General features: G+C 46.4%; 1 protein-coding gene across 8 annotated transcripts in view; it reads left to right on the plus strand.

The window, feature by feature from the left end:
• LOC135519948 (AT-rich interactive domain-containing protein 1A-like) overlaps positions 1-22,375 on the plus strand; it is a 41,059-nt gene that overhangs the window by 9,581 nt on the left and 9,103 nt on the right. For 2 of the 8 annotated variants that reach the window (XM_064945190.1, XM_064945192.1), the window contains exons 1-12: positions 9,031-10,258; positions 13,788-14,006; positions 14,147-14,752; positions 14,958-15,092; positions 15,813-16,053; positions 16,367-16,456; positions 16,792-16,965; positions 17,816-18,161; positions 20,500-20,645; positions 21,143-21,249; positions 21,510-21,725; positions 21,983-22,187. In XM_064945190.1, the coding sequence (XP_064801262.1) occupies positions 9,344-10,258; positions 13,788-14,006; positions 14,147-14,752; positions 14,958-15,092; positions 15,813-16,053; positions 16,367-16,456; positions 16,792-16,965; positions 17,816-18,161; positions 20,500-20,645; positions 21,143-21,249; positions 21,510-21,725; positions 21,983-22,187 (3,400 nt within the window). In that variant the 5' untranslated portion in view covers positions 9,031-9,343. Of the gene's footprint in view, positions 1-9,029; positions 10,259-13,787; positions 14,007-14,146; positions 14,753-14,957; positions 15,093-15,812; positions 16,054-16,366; positions 16,457-16,791; positions 16,966-17,815; positions 18,162-20,499; positions 20,646-21,142; positions 21,250-21,509; positions 21,726-21,982; positions 22,188-22,375 lie in introns of those variants that run through there. The other 6 variants (XM_064945195.1, XM_064945196.1, XM_064945194.1 and 3 more) reach the window with 5 other exon arrangements.

Consider the following 22,375-nt stretch of genomic DNA (forward strand, 5'->3'; position numbering starts at 1 on the left):
CCCAACATATCCACAGATGATGCAGTCTACATTGCACTCCACACTGCCCTTTCCCACCTGGACAAAAGTACACCATAGTGCCCTCCAAGCTCATCACTAAGTAAGGACCCTGGGACTGAACACCTCTCTCTGCAACTGGATCCTGGACTTCCTGACGGGCTGCCCCAGGTGGTAAGGGTAGGTAACAACACATCCGCCACTCTGATCCGCAACATGGGGGCCCCTCAGGGGTGGGTGCTCAGTCTCCTCCTGTACTCCCTCTTGACCCATGACTGCATGGCCAAGCACCATCATTAAGTTTGCCGACGACAATAGTGGTAGGCCTGATCACCGACAACGATGAGACAGCCTATAGGGAGGAGGTCAGAGACCTGGCAGTGTGGTTCCAGGATAACAACCTCTCCCTCAACTTGATCAAGACAAAGGAGCTGATTGTGGACAACAGGAAAAGGAGGACGGAGCACGTCCCCATTCTCATCGGCGGGCTGTAGTGGAGCATGTTGAGAGTGTCAAGTTCCTTGGTGTCCACATCACCAACATACTATCATGATCCAAACACACCAAGTCAGTTGTGAAGAGGGCACGACAACGCCTATTCCCCCTCAGGAGACTGAAAAGATTTGGCATGGGTCTTCAGATCCTCAAGTTATACAGCTGCACCATCGAGAGCATTCTGACTGGTTGGATGACCGCCTGGTATGGCAACTGCTTGCCGTCCGAACGCAAGGCACTAGAGGGTAGTGCATTTGGCCCAATACTTGGGCCGAACTTCCTGCCATCCAGGACCTCTATAACAGGCGGTGTCAGAGGAGGGCCCTAAAAATTGTCAAAGACTAGCCACCCTAGTCATGGACTGTTCTCTCTGCTAGCGCACAGTAAGCAGTACCGGAGCGCCAAGTCTAGGTCCAAAAGGCTTCTTAACAGCTTCTAACCCCAAGTCATAAGCCTCCTAAAAAGCTCATCAAATTGTTTCCCGGACTATTTGCATTGCCCCCATTTTTATGCTGCTGCTACTCTGTTTATTGTCCTTGCATAGTCACTTTACCGACATATTACCTTGACTAACCGATGCCCCCGCACATTGACATTGATTCTGTACCGGTGCCCTCTTTATATAGCCTCGCTACTGTTATATTAGTGTTGCTCCTTAATATTTGTTTTTGTTTAAATTTCAGTTTATTTTAGTAAATTCTTCAACACTTTTTCTTAGCTGCATTCTTGGTTAAGGGTGTGTAAGTAAGCTTTTCACTGTAAGGTCTACACCTGTTGTATTTGGTGCCTGTGACTAATAAAATTGGATTTGATTAAAAAACATGGCTGGTGAAGGAGACTGGGCCAAGCATAACTGGTCTAATGTGACATACCTTATTTACAGTATTATGTATACTGAACAAAACAATTTCAAAGATTTTACTGAGTTACAATTCATATATGGAAATCAGTAAATTCAAATAAATCCATTAGGCCCTAATCTATGGATTTCACATGACTGGGCAGGGGCGCAGCCATGGGTGGGCCTGCCCACACACTTGGGAGCCATGCCCACCCATTGGGAAGCCAGGCTTAGCCAATCAGAATTTTTATTTTTTTCCTCCACGAAGGGGCTTTATTACAGACATAAATACTCCTCAGTTGCATCAGCTCTCCGGGTGGCTGGTCTCAGACGATCCCTGTAGTGGTGGTCCTGGTTTGGCGTGGTTACACTTGGTCTTCGGTTGTGAGGCCGGTTTAAGGTACTGCCAACTTCTCTAAAACAATGTTGGAGGCGGCTTATGGTAGAGAACTGTACATTAAATTATCTGGCAACAGCTCTGGTGGTTATTCCTGCAGTCAGCATGCCAATTGCACGCTCCTTCAAAACTTGAGACATCTGCGGCATTGTGTTGTGACAACTGCACATTTTAGAGTGGCCTTTAATTGTCCTCAGCACAACGAGCTCCCGTGTAATGACCATGCTGTTTAATCAGTTTCTTGATAGGCCACACCTGTGAAGTGGTGGATTATCTTGGCAAGGGAGAAATGTTAACAGGGATGTAAACAAATTTGTGCACAACATTTGGGAGAAATAAGCTTTTTGTGAATATGGAATTATTCTGGGATCATTTATTTCAGTTCATGAAACCAACACTTTAAATGTTGCATTTATATTTTTGTTCCGTATAAATAGGACATCTAGGCTATTGTATTTGTTTTTAAGGTCCTTTCTGACCAGGAGATGGCACCAGTGTATCCAAATCCCCTTCCCTAGATCCCTTAAGAAATTATACTCCAGCTTTTACAGGTGGCCAAAAAAAACTAAATTGGGAGGGGTGAGGAAGCCACATTAAATGTGTTTCTGCACAACTGGCCCTGTGTCTGTTCTCTGGGATGGGAAGGCCCTGCATGTCTTCCAAAGCAACTGTCCCTTATGTATATACAGTATAGTGGCTTTGAGAGAACAGGGACAATTCTTTCCATCTCTCCTCCGAGACCGTTTGTCCTTAGTGAACAGTCCAAATCCTTCCAGGTTTTTCCGCTATAGTTCCCTGATATTAAACATGCCCGTTCAAGATTGATCTTTAGCATGGACCTCCTAGATAGATGACTCTTCTATTATCAATTGGGGATGTAGGCGCTTACACAGATGTTTCTAACATTGGAAAAATTATGGCAGACTGTAGTACCTTGAAAGGCCGTATCCCGACTGCCATTATAACCAAATCAAATGTTATTTGTAACATGCGTCGAATACAACAGTGAAATGCTTACTTACAAGCCCTTAACCAACAATGGATTTTTTAGAAAAATACAACAAAAAGATAAATAAAAGTAACAAAAAATGAAGGACCAGCAGTAAAATAACAATAGTGAGGCTATATAGAGGGGGTACCGGTACAGAGTCAATGTGCAGGGGAACCGGTTAGTCGAGGTAATAAGTACATGTAGGTAGAGTTATAAAAGTGACTATGCAAAGATGATAGGAGAGAGTAGCAGCTGCGTAAAGGAGGGGAGGGGGGCAGTGTAAATAGTCTGGTTAGCCATTTGATTAGATGTGTAGGAGTCTTATGGAATGGGGGTAGAAGCTGTTTAGAAGCCTTTTGGACCTAGACTTGGCGCTCCCGTACCTCTTGCGGTGCGGTAGCAGAGAGGACAGTCTATGACTAGGTTGGCTGGAGGCATGACAATTTTTTTGGCCTTCCTCTGACACTGCCTGGTATAGAGGAAGATTGGCCCCAGTGATGTACTGTGCCGTGCCTTGTGGTCGGAGGCTGAGCAGTTGCCATACCCGGCAATGATGCAACCCGTCAGGATGCTCTCGATGGTGCAGCTGTAGAAACTTTTGAGGATCTGAGGACCCATGCCAAATCTTTTCAGTCTCCTGAGGGGGAATAGGTTTGGTCGTGCCCTCTTCACGACTGTCTTGGTGTGCTTGGACCATGTTAGTTTGTTGGTGATGTGGACGCCAAGGAACTTGAAGCTCTCAACCTGCTTCACTACAGCCCCGTCGATGACAATGGGGGCGTTCTCCTTTTCCTGTTGTCCACAATCATCTCTTTTGTCTTGATCACGTTGAGGGAGAGGTTGTTGTCGTTGTACCACACGGTCAGGTCTCTGACCTCCTCCCTATAGGCTGTATTGTCGTTGTCGGTGATCAGGCCTACCACTGTTGTGTCATCGGCAAACTTAATGATGGTGTTGGAGTCGTGCCTGGCCATGCAGTCATGAGTGAACAGGGACACATGAGGGGACTGAGCACACACCCCTGAGGGTCCCCCATGTTGAGGATCAGCGTGGCGGATGTGTTGTTACCTACCCTTACCACCTGGGGGTGGCCCGTCTGGAAGTCCAGGATCCAGTTGCAGAGGGAGGTGTTTAGTCCCAAGGTCCTTAGCTTAGTGATGAACTTTGAAGGCACTATGGTGTTGAACGCTGAGCTGTAATCAATGAATAGCATTCTCACATAGGTGTTCCTTTTCTCCATGTGGGAAAGGGCAGTGTGGAGTGCAATGTAGACTGCATCATCTGTGGATATGTTGGGGCGGTGTGCAAATTGGAGTGAGTCTAGGGTTTCTGGGATGATGGTGTTGATGTGAGCCATGACCAGCCTTTCAAAGCACTTCATGGCTACAGATGTGAGCCTACAGGTCGGGTAATCATTTAGGCAGGTTACCTTAGTGTTCTTGGGCACAGGGACTTTGGTGGTCTGCTTGAAACATGTTGGCATTACAGACTCAGTCAGGGACAGGTTGAAAATGTCAGTGAAATCACTTGCCAGTTGGTCAGCGCATGCTCGGAGTACACGTCCTGGTAATCCATCTGGCCCTGCGGCCTTGTGAATGTTGACCTGTTTATAGGTCTTACTCTCATCGGCTACGGAGAGCGTGATCACTGTCGTCCGGAACAGCTGATGCTCTCATGCATATTTCAGTGTTACTTACCTCAAAGTGAGCATAGAAGTAATTTAGCTCGTCTGGTATACAAATCTAGAAGACGTTTTATTGTCACATACACCGAATAGGTGCAGTGAAATGTGTTGTTTTAAAGGATCAGCTCGTCTGGTATACAAATCTAGAAGATGTTTTATTGTCACATACACCGAATAGGTGCAGTGAAATGTGTTGTTTTAAAGGATCAGCCACAGTAGTAGGCCAACCCTGGAACAAATTGGGGTTAAATGCCTTGCTCAAAGGCACATTGGCAGATTTAGTTTTAGAGTACTGGGCAAAGTGCCATCATTCATGAAGAGTGTGTTGTCGATGTGCTCTTGTCTGTGAAAGGGTTACTGTTAAATTCCACACTCCTCAAAAAGGCTCATTGCTCCCCGTCCTCTGTCATCTCAGTGAGAGGAATTAGTCGGGCGACTGGCCGTATATATGTCCGGTTCTTTACCTGGATCTCCACTGATATAACACGACCATCGGTCCCAGGCATGATATTAGTGATACGGCCCACCGGCCAGGAGGCTTGAGGCAGCTGAAGGTCCACAATCATTATTACTTAGCCAGTTTCCAGACTGGCCATTTCTCTCCACCATTTCCCTCTGTGCTGTAGGCTTGGTAGGTAATCCCGAATGAATCGGACCCAGAGATGGTCAGCCAAGATCTGGCTGTGTCGCCACCGGGATCTGCCAACGAGGTTGGTATCAGCATACATGCCTTGAGGAAGTGATGCATCTCGGCTTCCCATCAATAGCATATTCGGTGTAACGGGATTGGGGTCAGCGATGTCTGCAGAGAGATATCCCAAGGGGTTGGAGTTCAGTATCACTTCCACCTCTATCAGGACGGTCCGCAAGACCGTTTCAGTGACAGTTTGGTCCCAACCGCTCCCATGTTCCTCCAAAATGAGGAGCTCCTGGAGGGTTAAATTTGAATGAGATTTTTTGGTCCGTCAGATGATCCTGGAAGCATGGCTTGGAAGGCTTCCTCGAACCTGGCTTCTCTTGCCTTGAAGTTTGTGCCCCTGTCAGCCAGGATCTCGTAGGGTTTCCCCCGTCGGGAGATAAACCGCCGCAGGGCCATGAGGAAGGCTTCAGTATCTAAACTCTCTAGTAGGTCCAGGTGGACACATCTAGTTGTCAAACACTTGAATAGAATGCCCCAGCGCTTTTCCACTCGACGACTTAGCTTGGTCGTCAAGGGGCCAAAGCAATCTACTCCTGTTGACCAGAAGGGTGGTTTGAGGAGGCGCAAGTGAGCAGGGGGTACTGCCATTTTGGGCACAGTGGCTCCGGGCCGCCATCTCTGACATTCCACACAGGCGTATTGATGCTTACGAATGGCTCCTCGACCTCCAAGTATCCAGTACTTAGGCTGAGACTACTAGCAGTTTCATAATGTTGGCTCCCTCTTCGGGTTGCGTGAAGGATAAACCTAGGACTGCTGATGAGCTCACTGTGGCCTCATTGGGCCTGTCCCCTACTGTCCCAGACCCTACATTGGTGGCAGCCGGAATTGGATAAGAGCCCTCCCACCTCATGTTTGATGACTGGCCTGGCCCAGGCCATGGACGAGAGGAACAATTTGCTGTGGTTGGTAATTGGCGGAAAGGCGAAGGAGTGATGCTTTGTCTAGATGGAGGAATGCTAACTTGTGTCACTGGCATAGAGGGCGTTGGCGGAGCGGCCTGTCCCCCATGCTGCGTGTTGGCTGTTGACCTTGGAGCCTTCGGGGACTGTGTGCCATGCTGTACCAGAGGAGCAGATTGGGAAAGAAAGGCAGACAGGTCAGGTCCATGTGGAAGGGTGGTCAGGTCAACTCCCTGTTCGTTCCTCTCCAGGAAGGATGAGACCATTCGTGCCTCCTTCAATTCCCTTCTTGCTCGGCGGTGCTGTCGCTGCTGTGCCAGGTCCTTGGCAATGAATTCTCGTTCCTGTAGAGCTCTATGGGCCCGCACATCCAATAGGTGACATCGTTCGTCAGCCTGTCGTTCCTCCTCAATCTGACGCTCAATTCCCTCCAACGCTAGTAGTTTCATCCTCTCTCGTAGGACAGAGGTCTGTGAATCGCTGAAGGCTAGTGAATGGCGGCTGCCATGGCCACTTCCAAAGGGGTATCCATTGGTCGAACTCTGTCTAGAGTGCCACGACAATTTCCCTTTAGTTAAGGGGTGAGCGGAGCCTGCTTCAGGAAGCTGGCCGACCTGTGCGGTTGGAGTTACCTCCTCCATAGGTTCTTCCTGTAGACCACATTCCCGTCCCAAAGCAGTTTCCTGTCCTTGGCTTGGAGGGGATGGTTGATGGCTGAAACGTACAGTTGATCCATCCCCACTTTGCCCTTTGGTGTGGGAAACTCGACCACATAATCCTTAAAATAACCTGGTGCTGCTGGTGGTTGAGGAGGAAGCCTTCTTTGTTTCTTTAGTCTTAGCTACTGGATTTTTGTATTTGTTACAATACCTTTCCCTCAGCTGCTCTTTCCTCTGCTCTTCTTCCTTCCAGTGGAGACAATTCTTCCTTCTCCATTTCCTTTTCACCTGTCTTTGGTTCAGTCATTATCCGGCTCGAAGTGCCTTTGAAAGATTAGTGAAATCTGTATAGGTAGCTGGACAGGTAGGATCACTAACAGTGAAGGTGAACAGGGGTCAGGTGACAGAGGAATGGATGAGACTGAGGCAGGAATTCCTTTAATCATAAAGTGGTATATTTACTGAGTAGTCTGTGCTGCATAACAAAGGAAACAGAATAACAAGTATCCAATCAAATTCATAACATGTATCCAATCAAATTCATAATCACCAAGATCAAATCATAACAATCATTCATTAACATAATTAGGGAATTCAGCAATCCAGTTAATTAAGAAGTCAATGGGAATCATCCTTGAGTCATTTAAGCTCGTAACTATTTATCATAATCATGAGAAGAATAATACAAACAGTGATTGGTTATTCAATCTATAATCCCCATTAGTTTGATATCAGAATCGATCAGTTCAGCAAACAATGACGTTTCATATTTCACCCTTTCAAGTGTCTTCATTATGTACAATTTCATTACATATTAACCATATATCGGTGGCATAATTGGCCTGTGATGATCCGTAGGGCCGTGATCATTGCCCATTCACATTACACAATAGGTTTGAAGCGTGCTCTCTAAACCGCGCTCCGCGGTAATAACTATAAACAATAACTGATTGCCCACTCTCCCGATCGCAACAGATAGTTCAGATGAAAGGAATCAGATTCGGTGGATTTATGTGGATTCATGGCGCACAGAACTTCTGGATTAGATGAAGTTAAGGAAGAGAGCAGCGAGATCGGGCAATGGCGATTTCCTCCTTTTACGGAGTTGAGATCTGTCGAACATTTCCACCTGACCTAATTAAAGCGCCCCTGGCCCAGCTGAGCAAGTGGCCATGAATTAAAGGATTCTTCCAACAACTCCATGGGCCTTTTCTACAGTAACAGAGTAGCACTTCTGTCGAGCATTCCCTAGTGTGTGTGTGTCATAGAGTGGCACCTCCTTCCTCAGCACACTCCAGACAATGTGTGTGTTTGTTTACGTGTGTATGTGATGGTCTGGGACTGATCATCACTCTCAGGCTATGAGGAAGAATGTGAGGTTGAGTTGTGAATGTTTATACATGTGAGTGTGGCTCCTGACTGGCACTTACTGCCTTTTTCCTTAGCGCCCCATGTACAACTGTGTTTGTGTATGGGGGCGACTGTAGATTAGCCTCACATTGATCAGAATATGGCTTAAATGCAACAACCCAATTCCCCCCCCCCCCCCCCCCAACAGGAAGCAGGCGCCTGATGATTGACTGGTCATGATTTGGAAGTGTGAATAATAACTTTTAGATACATTGTTTCATTATGATGTATCCATGTTCAATGAATATCCTTTGGTTGAAAGACTCCTGCTCTTGGCCAGGATTGAGGGGGTAGCATTTCACCAGTGTCGATGTGTCATCGTGTGCGGAGTGCATACTATGTGATGAGGTCGCCAGAATGAATGAGGAAGTGAAACAAAAAAAGGTCTTAACACAAATCTGGTCATGTTAGCATGTTCTAAATATCAAAACCAAGTTGGGGGCTAAAATTGATATTAGCTCAGAATTTTAGAGGGAAAAATTTGCCAGAACGAGACTACTAATGCACCCTCAAACGAATTCGTTACCCACCCCCTCTCGGTCTGTCTCTCTTTCCTAACGGCAGCCGCGCTAGCAGAAACACTCCTCTTGTGGGTGTGGGGGATGGGCAGTGAACACAGCTTTCTCAGCCGCCAACATTGAACTACGCTGGCCAACCTTGACCTTGCCCTGAGAAGGAGGGGAATCACACTCATATCAATAGTTACTTATAGAGTCAAATGTAAAACACATTTGTATTAACATTTTGGATCTTGTACTTTGAGTGTATCACAATTTGGCCTGTCGCATGTTGAATTGTTCAAAAACAGTCGATAGAATGGAACGAAGCAACGATTAATGTTTTTAGAATCGTTGCATTTAAAACCCAAAAATCACTTTATGAATGCAACCACACTTGTGCCCTTATGCAATGTAAAAATGAACGAATCCACTCCGTGTTCCCACCTAGCTCCAATCCGTACTTTACTTCTGTCTGTACGGCTTAGTAAAATGGCTGTATCTCGCGGAGCCTCGTGCTGGTTCGCTCCGTTCCTTGCCTCTATTCTCGCTCACTAATAGAACCCCCGGAATATATGTATGTTTATGCATCCTTGAGGTTTATTATTACGTGTCCAGTTATTTTCACATCGGAATCAGGAGACAAAACCGGATTCGGTCCGGAGAAAGGGGTGGGAATGAGTCGGGACAAGGATAAATGGTTATAAACAAGTATTTATATTCAATGCTAGCGTTTGATTGTGACTGACTCGCCGAGAGAGGGGGGTATTATGGCCGCTCAGGTCGCCAGCGCCGCCACTCTCAACACAAGCCCGCCTTCCGAACTAAAGAAACCGGATCGAGACCCACATGAGGATTCTATACTGGGGGAAAAGCAGCAGGAAAACAAGCAGCCGGGATTAGAGCGCGGGTCTCCGGTCCGGGGGGATCTGCAGGACGGGGCCGATGTTGGAAATGCAGGGGGAGGAGGGGAACCTGAGATGAAGAACGGGAACGGGAACCCTTCCAGGACTAATAATAATCAGAATGATTCCATCGGATCCGAGGGGAATAACCATCCCGGGATGGTACACCACCATGGGTCTGGTTTTCCTCCACCTTCTTATGGATACAGTCAACACTACGGCCGGGCCCCTTTTCATCAACATGGCGGACAACAAAGCCCTGGCATGGCAGCTGCTGCAGGTCCAGCCGTGCCGTCGAGTAATATGATGGACCCATATCAACCCAATTCGCACGACCATGGCTTTTCTAACCACCAGTTTAACAATTACAATCCATTCCCGAACAGAACTCCCTATTCTGGCCAAGGATACGGCATGAACCCCTCACGTAATACACAGGCTCCGGCAGCTGGGGGACAGCCAGCTAACGTTAAGCAGCAACCAGCAGGAGGACCCACAGCAATGGCTGCATCTTACAACAACCAGAGATATAATATGGGGAATCCACAGCCAACGTCTACCCCAACCCTCAACCAGCTCCTAACCTCTCCAAGCTCCACTCGTATATATCCAAATTACCCATCTAGTGAATATAGTAATCAGGAAGGCGCTAGTAAGGGACCAACAGACACGGGCAGTAGCGGTCAATATGGAGGGGGGAATCCGGGTTGGCAACAAAGGACCCATCATCCGCCGCCTATGAGCCCTGGAAGTACAGGGCAACCCCTAGGTAGAAGCCAGGTAAAGGCCCATGTTCCACCGAATAATTAGCGCTGTACATTTGGTGTAATCTTATGTATGTAGTTCATAAACGTAGCAGGCCAGCCATTGTTGCTAGCCAGTTCGCTTGCAAAGACACTCTAAAATGGCTGCCTCTCGTTTTTCCAACACCACCTCATTAAACAGTATTTATTTAGTTGGTATGAAATGTATCACTTGCAGGCAACTGTTCTTCGGTAATCCTCCTTATGAAATCGAACTTCGAACGTTCAGAAAATGGAGGCCCGAATCTCGAAAGAGGTGAAAAAGCTCTAAAGGCCTATATTCATGACTCTGACTTGTTTCTCGGCAGGGCGGTATATAACGTAATTAAAGTTATTCCATAATATGGGTATTTCTTATAGTTTGTACTGGTAACGTCAGTCGTTTCGGATTACAATGTAATGCTTATGAATAGACTATACATTTTTATGTCGGCAAGTCTGTTTCGACCATTATGGAAATTGTGAAGGAAATGCACAACACTTGCAAGCCCAGACCACTGATGTTGTCTAGACTCAAGTGTTCGTGTGTGTTTGAAAGTGATTTGAAGTGGACTGCACACGTAACTAAATGATGTAAAATGCTACATGTTAATCAACACACTGGCCTATTAATTTATGAAACCGTGTCATTTGGCGTCTCTGTTGCCAGGAACTGCTTCCCCCACCGCATTCTGCTTGTAAACATTGGCCTAGTGATTTGTGTGACTGACTGCAGATTGCTTTTCTCTGGGATTTGAATTGTGGAGGTAAAAATCCTGCTGTCAAACCCAGTTGACAGTTGGTCTTGGTTTGACATGCTAGCTGAGATCTGATTGGCTCCTCACCCTGTGCTCTTGGCCATTTATAATTGCATATGCTGTAAAGCAACAACAGTTCCTGATTAGTGCACAAATCCATGATTGCTCATAATCATACAGAATTTTGGCAATTTCTCTAAATTACTATTTTGAAGTCATCTGTTTCCCACACCTATGACATGCCTGTTTGCACTCTTCTATATGCATTCTATAATAAGGAGAGATGGTCAGAGATTGGCCCATTGACCAAGTTATTCACGTTTAACCTTTGTCAATCCAGTTTGATATTGTGTGCCCCCTTCTTTTTTTTTTTAACATTGTATAGCCTAACCCATACCTGTTGAATTACTATATTCATTAACAACCGCAACCAACATTGCAAATAGAAGAGTTTGCGGAACTCTGTAGCCTACGTGTATAAGTACGGAACCGTATTTGCACCATCCTATAAAGAAAGGCAGATGAAAATGGCCATAGTATCTTTACCCTCATTGTTAAGCACTTTTATTTTGGATCAAAGTAAAATGACGAGGTAAATCACCCACGTTAATTTATTATACTGTCATTTTAAATCGTTTTTGTATCTGCACCATGCATTTATAAGCTACAAATCTGAAACTAAGCAATTTTTTTTAGTGGTTGAGATGTGTACAGTCGATGCCAGATGATCAATCCATCACAAACAATCCATATCACAAAAATGTAAACATTTATCACAATAACAATTTGAAGGACCATAAGACCATGTGGGTGTGATATGAATTTGAAATAAAGACATTGCTAAATCAACATGATTTGACAAGTTCAGGTTGCACAGACTCTATTTTGACAGGGTTTTTCACATTTGGAAGCAACTGAATTTGACCCATGCAGGCCAGGGTTTTCCAAACTCGGTCCCGGGGCACCCCTGTGTGCAAGTTTTAGCCCTTGCACTACACAGCTGATTTCAAATAATCAGCTTGATGGTGAGTTGGTTGTTTGAATCAGCTGTGTAGGGGGGCCCTAGGACCATCCGGGGGGGGGGGGGGCCCTAGGACCAAGTTTGGGAAACCCTTATGTAGGCTACAACAAGAACTTGCTGCAGTATCTGAGAATACAATCTGGAGCAATCATATTTGGGTGTGATCACTGTAAATATAATGGAAAGCTGAAATCTGCTCTGACGACCTATATACCCAAGAATATTGCCCAGACCTAACCAACTGTCATGAAATGTATGTACATGCTTTGAGACTACAGTGTGGCCTATCTGATGTATGCCCAGCTGTCTTTGCTTACATGCCATAGCTCACTAGCATATTAAAGCAGTAATACTCATGCACCTTTACCTTTCCCTAACACACTTCTACCTGACAATGTTTTGGTCATCAATAGGATCTTTGTTACGTTGGTAATGGTAATGCGTACCAATGTTAACGTGTTAGGGAGACATCATCCACTATGTCCCATTTGATGGGTTCATCTATCAATGACATACAGATGTATTTCTGAGGCAAGGTTAGGTCTACATCCTGTGGCATTGCTGTATGTTGACCCTGCATAGCGAGGTGAACATGAGCCGTGTGTGAGACATGAGTAGCTGCTGTATCTCATGTGCCACTCTGTCTCTCTGTGTGTGACTAAGAATTCCTTCTAACCTCCCTTGGCCAATCACAGAGACAGTCCAGTCACCTCTCCCTCACCTAGGGAGTCTCCACTCTGTCTTATGCAGATTAGCCATGTGCTGCTTTTATTTATTTCAATTAATTATCTGGAAGCTGGGAAATGTCAAGAAAGGCTTTTTGCCCTTCATTTCTAAAGGCCTTTGTTTAGCAGTGACGTGCCAGAGCTGTCTCAAGTCTCAGAGCAGTGTGCATTGACAAGGGTACAGATAAAGAAACAAAGCCCATAAGAATCCACTGTGGTAAATTTAATGCTCATGTTTTCATTAGCTTGTCCATTTGTTGTTATTAATGTTATCGACATGGAATATTTTGACGAGCCTTGTTTAGGATGTTTTGAGTTGAGCAAGATAGGCCTATCAGTTTAAGGGGTTAGCGATTTACATAGAGTGAAATTATAATATTGAGATGGTGGCCGAGAGATTTAAGAACTTTCTCCATTGAGAGGATACCTTACTCATAGTTAATTGTGTTTACATCATAACACAGTATATTGAGTAGGCTACTTCTCCTTCCATTTATGATGTCATTCATTCAGAGCCAGAATTGTCCCCCCCCCCCCCCAGAAGGGAAACTGGCTTACAAGCCATACAGGACCACAGCTGGGATGTGTTTAAGATTGGGCAGACTGCCCTCCATTTGAGATGAGAGAGATTTATTTATTTATAGCTCTGACTTCTGTAAATATGGCACAAAAAAAGGTAAAAGTCAGGTTAATGACCGTGGGAAATGTGAAGGGGGGAAAAAACTCCTTCCCTTTGCTCTAGTAATGCTCTCACATGTTCTATGGACTTCCCCTTTGTCATGTTTTAAGTGTTTGTCTGGATGAGAAAACGCATACCTATAGCTCCTGCTGTGTTGGGAAGCTTGAAATGTGTGAGTTGGTTTGCATGTGAGACCCCTGCTAGTGCCTATAAACTATATAGTCATCTGCCTGTATCCAAGTCTTTTGTGATCTATGGTACATCCGGTCAACCGCACTTCTCAGTATTTTTTAAAATAGTTTTCATGTTATGCAATGTATTTCATCTTTGTTTATGCTCCACAGCCCCCAGGTGCAATGGATCCGATGGCTAAGTTGAGAGGCCAGCCGTACGGAGGGGGCAGTCCATACTCCCAACAACCTGGACAGGGGCCACCCCCAGGAGCCCAGCAGGGTCACGCATACCCGGGCCAAGGCTACGGTCCCCTCGGCTCCCAGAGATACCCGGTGGTCATGCAGGGCCGCACCCCTGGGGCTATGGGGGGCATGCAGTACGGGCAGCAGGTCAGTGGTGTCATGAAGCTGAATTATTCCTACATTCTCTCACACTGGAATCAGCCCTCTTCACACGCTACTATATGGCTTGCTTGTCATATGCCTAATCTTTTTCTTGTTTTCTAACTTTCATCTGTATTTGTGTATAGATGCCGTCTTATGGGCAGCAGGGACCAGGAGGCTATGGGCCTCAGGGCCAAGGGCCCTACTACGGCCAACAGGGCCAGGCTTTACACCCAGGCCAGCAGCAAGGGCCCTACCCCCAGGCACCTCTGGGACAGCAGGGTGGTCAGACACCCTACCCTCAGCAGTCCCACCCTCCCCAGACGTCAGCCTCACATGCCCAGGGTGGGCCGCCCTATCCGCAGCCCCACATGCCCCCCCAGTCCCAGGGCCCGCAGCCAGTTCCATCCCAAGGGCCCCCGCAGTCTCAGCCGCCCTACTCCCAGGTCCCAGCCCAGGCTCAGTCTGGTCAGCCTCCTTACCCCCAGCAGCAGGGGCCTCCCAGCCAGCCTCCACAGCAGGCCAGCTCCCAGGTCCCAGCAGGGTCACAGCCCCAGCTCAGCTATCCACCCACGCAGGGCCCACAGCAGCTCCCCACACAGCAGCAGCAGCAACCCCAGACACCCTCTCAACCCCCTCATCAACCACCAGGTCACAGCCAGCATCCACAGGGCCAGCCTGCATCCTACTCCCAGAATCCTCCACAGCAACAGCAGTCACCTTACCAACGCTTCCCTCCTCCACCACAGCAGGTACAACTGAGTTTGGTGTGTATGTGTGCGCGCAATTTATGTTTTATGATTGAGGTACCTTTTGATATCGTCATTGAACGTGCAGTACCAGTTGCCATACTTGCTCACCAGATGGAAGGCATTGGTATTGTCACTGTACATTCTCATGTGCGCATATATGTGTATGTGAATGCCCTTCAATACTGATTCTCGTTCTCTCCCCCAGGAGATATCCCAGGACTCGTTCAGTTCCCAGTCTAGCGCCCCTCCCTCCAACCAGCCCAAAAGTGTCTCGGAGGACGTCAGCATGCAAGGCCAGCCGTCCAGCCTACCGGTGAGTCCTCACCCAACCTGTGCAAAGGTATACTATACATCTATAAATCATTATTACATTGTTCTAAAATCATAATGCATTGAAACATGTTTGCATGATTCCGTGTGACCCATTTTAGACTTAACATAGTAAAACCGTTGTGTGTGTTGTTGTGGTTAATTAATGCTACCCCTGTTTATTGTGTATATCATTTGAGTGTGTGTGTCTGTAGATGTCATTGGGCATGCGTAGAGTGTTTTGTGGACTTGCAGAAATGTTGTCTGTGAGATGAATATTAGTAAATTTGAGCAGAGCTCCGGCCTGGATAAAACGAGAGCAAAAGTGATGGCGCACACGCCTAGCGTGTGTGTGAGAGAGCGTATATCAGATTCACATGGCAGAGTTACGGCGCGCTGAGTCGGCACATGTCCACTGTAACCATGACAACGCCCTGCTCTAATATACCCTCTCTTTTCCTCGACAAGATCAATAACGACAACTGTGTGTGTGTGTCACATGTCTCCAAACCTAATAAAGTGTGCTGTCACGCTTTCTAAAACGGAGGAGATTAAATTGCGCTTGCATCCTGTATGTGCTTCTGTTGTGCTAGTAGACAGAGCTATAGGAAATACATGGTCGTTATCAAGACGTCTCACTGCTAACTGTACAGTCAGCTAATAGCTGTCGTGTCGATTCCATCAGGCCGGCATATTTCCACAGTGTCTCCTCACCATAGGCCCCGCTGTCTCCTGTCTCATGTGTCTGCAGGATCTCTCAGGCTCCATCGATGACCTGCCCACGGGCACGGATGGCGCTCTGAGTCCTGGCGTGAGCACTTCAGGTGTATCAAGCAGCCAGGGCGAGCAGAGCAACATGACCCAGTCGCCCTTCTCTCCCCACACGTCTCCCCACCTGCCAGGCATCCGAGGGCCCTCGCCGTCACCCGCCGGCTCCCCCGCCAGTGCCACCACCTCCCGCACGGGGCCCCTCTCACCCGCCACAATACCAGGTGAACACATGTACATGAGTGCGCACACATACATGGGTTTTTCTGACATGTACTAGGACACATGCCATTTGTTATACATATACACGATGACAACAAAATGAACATAGATTGAAACAATAGAGCTACTGTAGCCAAACACCTTTTAAAACTGTATGATGCTTGACTGCAGTAGCTCCACTGTTTCAATCTATGGGCAGTTTGTTGGATTAACAATATTTAAGGGACACTTAAGTTAACTAAGTAGTGACATTAGTGGCCTTGTTCCTACTTAGACTTGTTATTTACATACTGAGGCGACCCTTCTGTTGTTTAGGGACCCAGATGCCCCCTAGACCATCGAGTGTGCAGTCTGACGGGAGTCTGCACGCCGCCATGAGCCAGTCTCCCATGGCCCAGGAGAGAGGTGAGTTCACCCTGACTGAGAATCCCCTCACACAGTACTACCCCGCTCTGTAGGGACCACTGACAGTGTGCTGTTTTAAAGAAACTTTGGTTGCACTTTATTTTATGGTACCACTGGTATTTACCTGGTACTTAATTGAAAATTGTGTCGTAAACATGGGTACTTTCTGGTACTTCAAATAATATTACATGTAATTGCCATTTTACCATGTACCCTTCTAAGTAAATACTGGCTAATTTCTGTACCAAAGCCCTCTGATGGGTTTTATGTGAGATTTCCAGTGTTTTGTTGAAGGATTAACATCTCTTTCACTCTCTCTTCTCTGACCCTGCCAGGGTTCGTACAGAGAAACCCCCAGATGCCCCCATACGGTTCACCACAGTCTGCCTCTCCCCTATCACCCCGACAGTCCTCTGGAGGCCAGATGCACCCTGGGATGGGACCTTATCAGCAGCAAAACAACTCCATGGGGGGCTATGGACCTCAGGGTGGGCAGTATGGCCCACAAGGTATGTTCTATGGGTTACACTGTGCAACAAAGGAGAGGGGCTGGTGGCAATTGGTTAAAGGATCCTTTGGTTTAGTTTTGCTTAAATAGAAGTGAGTTCTATTCTATGTTAAAATTTCAAAATTTGAAACGCTTGAAAAAGAACAACTCAGTTGATATACCAAATAGACTTTTAAGCATTTTCATCTTTAACATTTTGGTTATCCTCTGACTGCCAATATATAAATGCATCCCCCTTAATTATCTCACTATCCTTTGAAGTTGCTTCTTGTTTGTTCCCCCAGCCAAATCCATGGAATATGATTTTTGCCTCATAGGAATTCCATCCTATCAGCTCATCTCTCCCTCTTTGAGCCTAGTGCAGCTATTTTTAGCCATGGAGAACAGTCAGCTGACATAGCAGAGCCCCCCCTGTCAGTAGAGCTGCCACTGTGATGGCAGGCTCATTAGCTCAGTGTGCACAGCGCCACTGCCAGCTCAGTATAGTGCCTTGCACAACTTCAACAGACATTAGCAGTCTCTCAGGCTCCATCGTATCATTACGTTTAGGGGGGATTCTGACTTAGAGGCGTTCAGTCATAATCCCACAGATGGTAGCTTCGCACCATTGGCTCCTCAGCCAAGCACATACACCAAATGTCTGAACCTGCGGTTCCTCGTACTGAGCAGGATTACTATTGCAACAACACATCATCAGTAGGGTACACCCTTCACAATAGAACCCCAAGTTGATTAAATATTTAGTTTGTTGTCTTGCACTTATAACTAGTCTTCCCAATGTCATCTGAGCAGTGTTTATTTATTTTTTTGAACACATTTTTTACACACATTTTTTGTTAATTCTATTACAGGTTACCCCCGGCAACCTGGATACAACAACATGCCCAATGCCAACTACCCTGGCCCTGGCATGGGCAACCCCATGAACCCTGGCCCTGGCATGGGCAACCCCATAAACCCCATGTCTGGGCAAGGGGGGCTGCCGTACGCAGGCATCCCCCCTGGTAGAATGCCTGCGGGCCAGATGGGAGTGCGTCCCTATGGCCCTAACATGGGGCCCAACATGCCACCCAATATGAGTAACATGCCACCTCAGGTGGGCTCAGGGATGTGCCCTCCCCCCGGCCTCAACCGGAAGGCCCAGGAGGCTGCAGCTGTAGTCATGCAACACGCTGCTACCAACTCCATACACAGCAGGTACACTATACTCTTTACTAACCCATATTACACAGGTGCATTTGGAAAGTATTCAGACCCCTTGACTTCTTCCACATTTTGTTATGTTACAGCCTTACATGCTGACCAGATCAGCTGTTCATTTTGTCCAGCCATACTAGACGCGTTCAGCAGGTTGAAAATCAAAACAAACTCTGAACCAACAATATTAATTTGGAGACAGGTCGAAAGCATTGAACATTTAAGGCAATTTAGCTAGCTACCTTGCTCTTGCTTGCTCATTTGTCCTGGGATATAAAACATTGGTTTGTTATTTTACCTGAAATGCACAAGGTCCTATTCCGACAATTTAATCCACAGATAAAACGGTAAACCAAATTATTTTTTTGTAGTCATTTCTCCTCCTTCAGGTGTCTTCTTTGTACTTGATATGGCGGACGGCAATCAACTTTAAGGTGCATTACCACTACCAATTGGACAGGAGTGTGGACCTCAGTTTCTTTCAATCACCCATGTTGGTATGTGCTCCTACAAACCAATGAGGAGATGGGAGAGGCAGGGCATCAAGCGTCACAAATAGAACTAAGTTCTATTTTAGCGTGTGGCTCCGCGTACGCTCGTTGACGCGCAATAGCGTGGATGCAACGATTGAATAACATGTATATGTACATTTATTTTGCGACGCGGCGGTGTGATCAGCATGTTATTCTAAAATGGATTCAATTGTTTTTTTCCCCTCATCAATCTAAACACAATACCCCATAATGACAAAGAAAAAACTGTTTTTATTTTAGAAATGTTTGCAAATTTATTACAAGAACTGAAATATAACATTTACATAAGTATTCAGACCCTTTACTTAGTACTTTGTTAAAGCCCCTTTTGCAGCGTTTACAGCCTCGATTCTTCTTGGGTATGACGCTACAAGCTTGGCACACCTGTATTTGGGGAGTTTCTCCATTCTTCTCTGCAGATCCTCTCAAGCTCTGTCAGGTTGGGTGGGGAGCGTCGCTGCACAGCTATTTTCAGGTTTCACCAGAGATGTTCGATCGGGTTCAAGTCCGGGCTCTGGCTGAGCCACTCAAGGACATTCAGAGACTTGTCCCGAAGCCACGCCTGCTTTGTCTTGGCTGTGTGCTTAGGGTCATTGTCTTGTTGGAAGATGAACCTTTGTTTGAGGTCCTGAGTGCTCTGGAGAACGTTTTCATCAAGGATCTATCTGTACTTTGCTCCGTTCATCTTTCCCTTGATCCTGACTAGCCTCCCAGTCCCTGCCGCTGAAAAACGTCCCCACAGCATGATTCTTCCACCACCATGCTTCCCCGTAGTGATGATGCAAGATTTCTTCCAGACGTGGCGCTTGGCATTCAGGCCAAAGAGTTTAATCTTGGTTTCATCAGACCAGAGAATCTTGTTTCTCATGGTCTGAGAGTCCTTTAGGTGCATTTTGGCAAACTCCAAGAGGGCTCTCGTGCCTTTTACTGAGAAGTGTCTTCTGTCTGGCCACTGTACCATAAAGGCCTGATTGGTGGAGTGCTGCAGAGATGGTTGTCCTTCTGGAACTCTTAAGCCCTATCAGAGTGACCATTGGGTTCTTGGTCACCTCCCTGACCAAGGCCATTCTCCCCCAATTGTTCAGTTTGACCGGGCTGCAGGCTCTAGGAATAGTCTTGGTGGTTCCAAACTAATTTAATTTAAGAATTATGGAGGCCACTGTGTTCTCGGGGACCTTCAATGCTGATGAGTTTTTTTGGTACCCTTCACCAGATCTGTGCCTCGACACAATCCTGTCTCAGAGATCTATCAACAATTCGTTCGACCTCATGGCTTGGTTTTTGCTTTGACATGCACTGTGGGACCTTATATTTAAATCATTGTTAATGTGTTGCGAATGCCTTATCTGGTCCTAACTAGTAGATTTTCCTCTACTTTGAAGGTCCAGTGAAGGCAGTGAGAGGAGTGATAAGAGCAACAGGAAATAAACAAAGGAGAGAGCAGATGAGATGAGGACAGACTTACTGAGAGGTAGACAGGCAGAGGCAGAAGAGATATCCAGCACCTGTCACTACGAGGAATACCTGGCTCTCACATTACATCCAAACATGAAATGCATTGGAGAATTCAGATGCAGGTTCAGCATATTTTCCCTCTCTTTAGTCTTCACAGGTGTACAAAGTCACTAGACATTTTCATATCAAGAACTCAAACAATTCCCCCTTGCAATGGCACTCATAACTCACTCTTTCTTATTTAGTGATATTGTTGCGTAACTGATTGATTGTTTTTCAGCATAAAAGGAATATTTTTCACTCTGATATCATGCTACATACTAAAAGTATGGTTGTCCCTCATTGTTCAGGATGCCTGGCTACCCCAACATGTCCCCTGGCATGATGGGCTCTGGCGCCCCCTATGGCCCTCCCATGAACAACATGCCTGGCATGATGAACACGCAGGGCGGCCCACCTTTCCCTATGGGACCCAACATGGCCAATAACTCCAGTGGTGAGTACTGTAGTCCAATACTGTTGCTCCATGGTGCCCCGGGTATTTTTGATATGGCAGGATGACTTTGGTTGGGTGGTCAGTGGAATAGGTTTGCATTGGGGTGGCTAGTAAGTAAGGCCTGATGCAATTTGTCTGCAGTGTTTTTAAAATATACTTTTTTTCCATCTGAAAGTTCTAGCATAGACGGATAGTGCGGTAGCTAAGTATGAGTTTTCCAATCCAAATATTGTTTTAGTGCAGTGGTTGTTAATCTAAGACACTTCAGGAAGGTTTTGCATTGGTTTCACCAGAGCACTTCCAATCCTGTTTGAAGGTAACGTTGGTCAATGAACAATGGCCGCAGTATGAATAAGTTCTACAGGGGAAACTTTGTTGTTAGTCTGTATTCCTCTGAAATTAGAATACAAAAAAATGTTTGGTATATGTCCTGATCCCGAGAATTGTTGTTCAAAAGCCGAACAGTGCTCAACCCCACAATGTACCCTTGTACCTAGGTTTGGCCCCCAGTCCAGAGTTTGGTATGGATGGGAAAATGAACCAGGGCCAGAAGATGAACAACAAAGTGGACGGAACACCGAAAGCAGAACCGACTAAATCCAAGGTGATAAGATAATGACTTTGTCTGTCCACTTGGGACAATTTTGTTTTAAGGGCTTGTGTGTACGTTAAAAGAAACTGTTATAAACCATATTGTTTGTAAACTGTTAACACACGTGTTACAATCATACTTTTGACTTTATTCCATGGTTATTACAGTTGCCATTGAGCTAGCTACTAAAGGGAAATAAGACCAATGGGTTACCCAACCCTTTCCCTCATGACGGCTCTCTTGACGTCTTGTGTTCTCCTGACGCCTTGCAGAAGTCAAGCTCTTCCACGACGACCAACGAGAAGATCACGCGTCTGTATGAGCTGGGCCCCGAGCTGGAGAGGAAGATGTGGGTGGACCGCTATCTGGGCTTTATCGAGGAGAAAGCCATGGGCATGACCAATCTGCCTGCTGTTGGCCGCAAGCCCCTAGACCTCTTCAGACTCTACGTCTCGGTCAAGGAGATTGGAGGCTTCGCACAGGTCAGTGTAGGTTTGTGCTGTACTATGCATGCATACACTGTAGTGTGTTTGATCTATGTGTTTCCCTATTGAGGTGCCCTCTTGGCTAGGTTTCCCTTATAAGAGGTCTTCTGACCTCAATGGGAATTCCTGGATAAATATTGGTTCAATAAATAAGTATAACACATGCACAAACACACCATGCACATTCTCTTGGTTCTTATTTGCTCCATCCCCCTTCTAGTCCCTGTTTTAATGTCCCGGTCTTCATGTTCTATGTCCAGGTGAACAAGAACAAGAAGTGGCGGGAGCTGTCCACCAACCTGAATGTTGGCACGTCGAGCAGCGCTGCCAGCTCCCTGAAGAAGCAATACATCCAGTGTCTGTACGCCTTCGAGTGCAAGATCGAACGCGGGGAGGACCCCCCTCCTGAGATCATCACTGACAACAAGAAGGCCAACCAGGCCAAGGTCCAGCCACCCTCCCCAGGTCAGTGCCAGACGGTTATCCACACTATGCTGGGTCGTAATTATTAGGCATCAAACGGAAGAAAGCGGACTGAACCTGGTTGGGACTACCTGGTCTTGTCCAATATGAAAAGCTCATTTTCTTTGCAAAACTATTTTTTCTTTTTTTTTTGGCTTTGTTGATTTGAACAAGGAGTCCCATTGAGACCA

Source organism: Oncorhynchus masou, chromosome 29 (assembly GCF_036934945.1).
Source record: "Oncorhynchus masou masou isolate Uvic2021 chromosome 29, UVic_Omas_1.1, whole genome shotgun sequence".
NCBI lineage: Eukaryota > Metazoa > Chordata > Actinopteri > Salmoniformes > Salmonidae > Oncorhynchus > Oncorhynchus masou.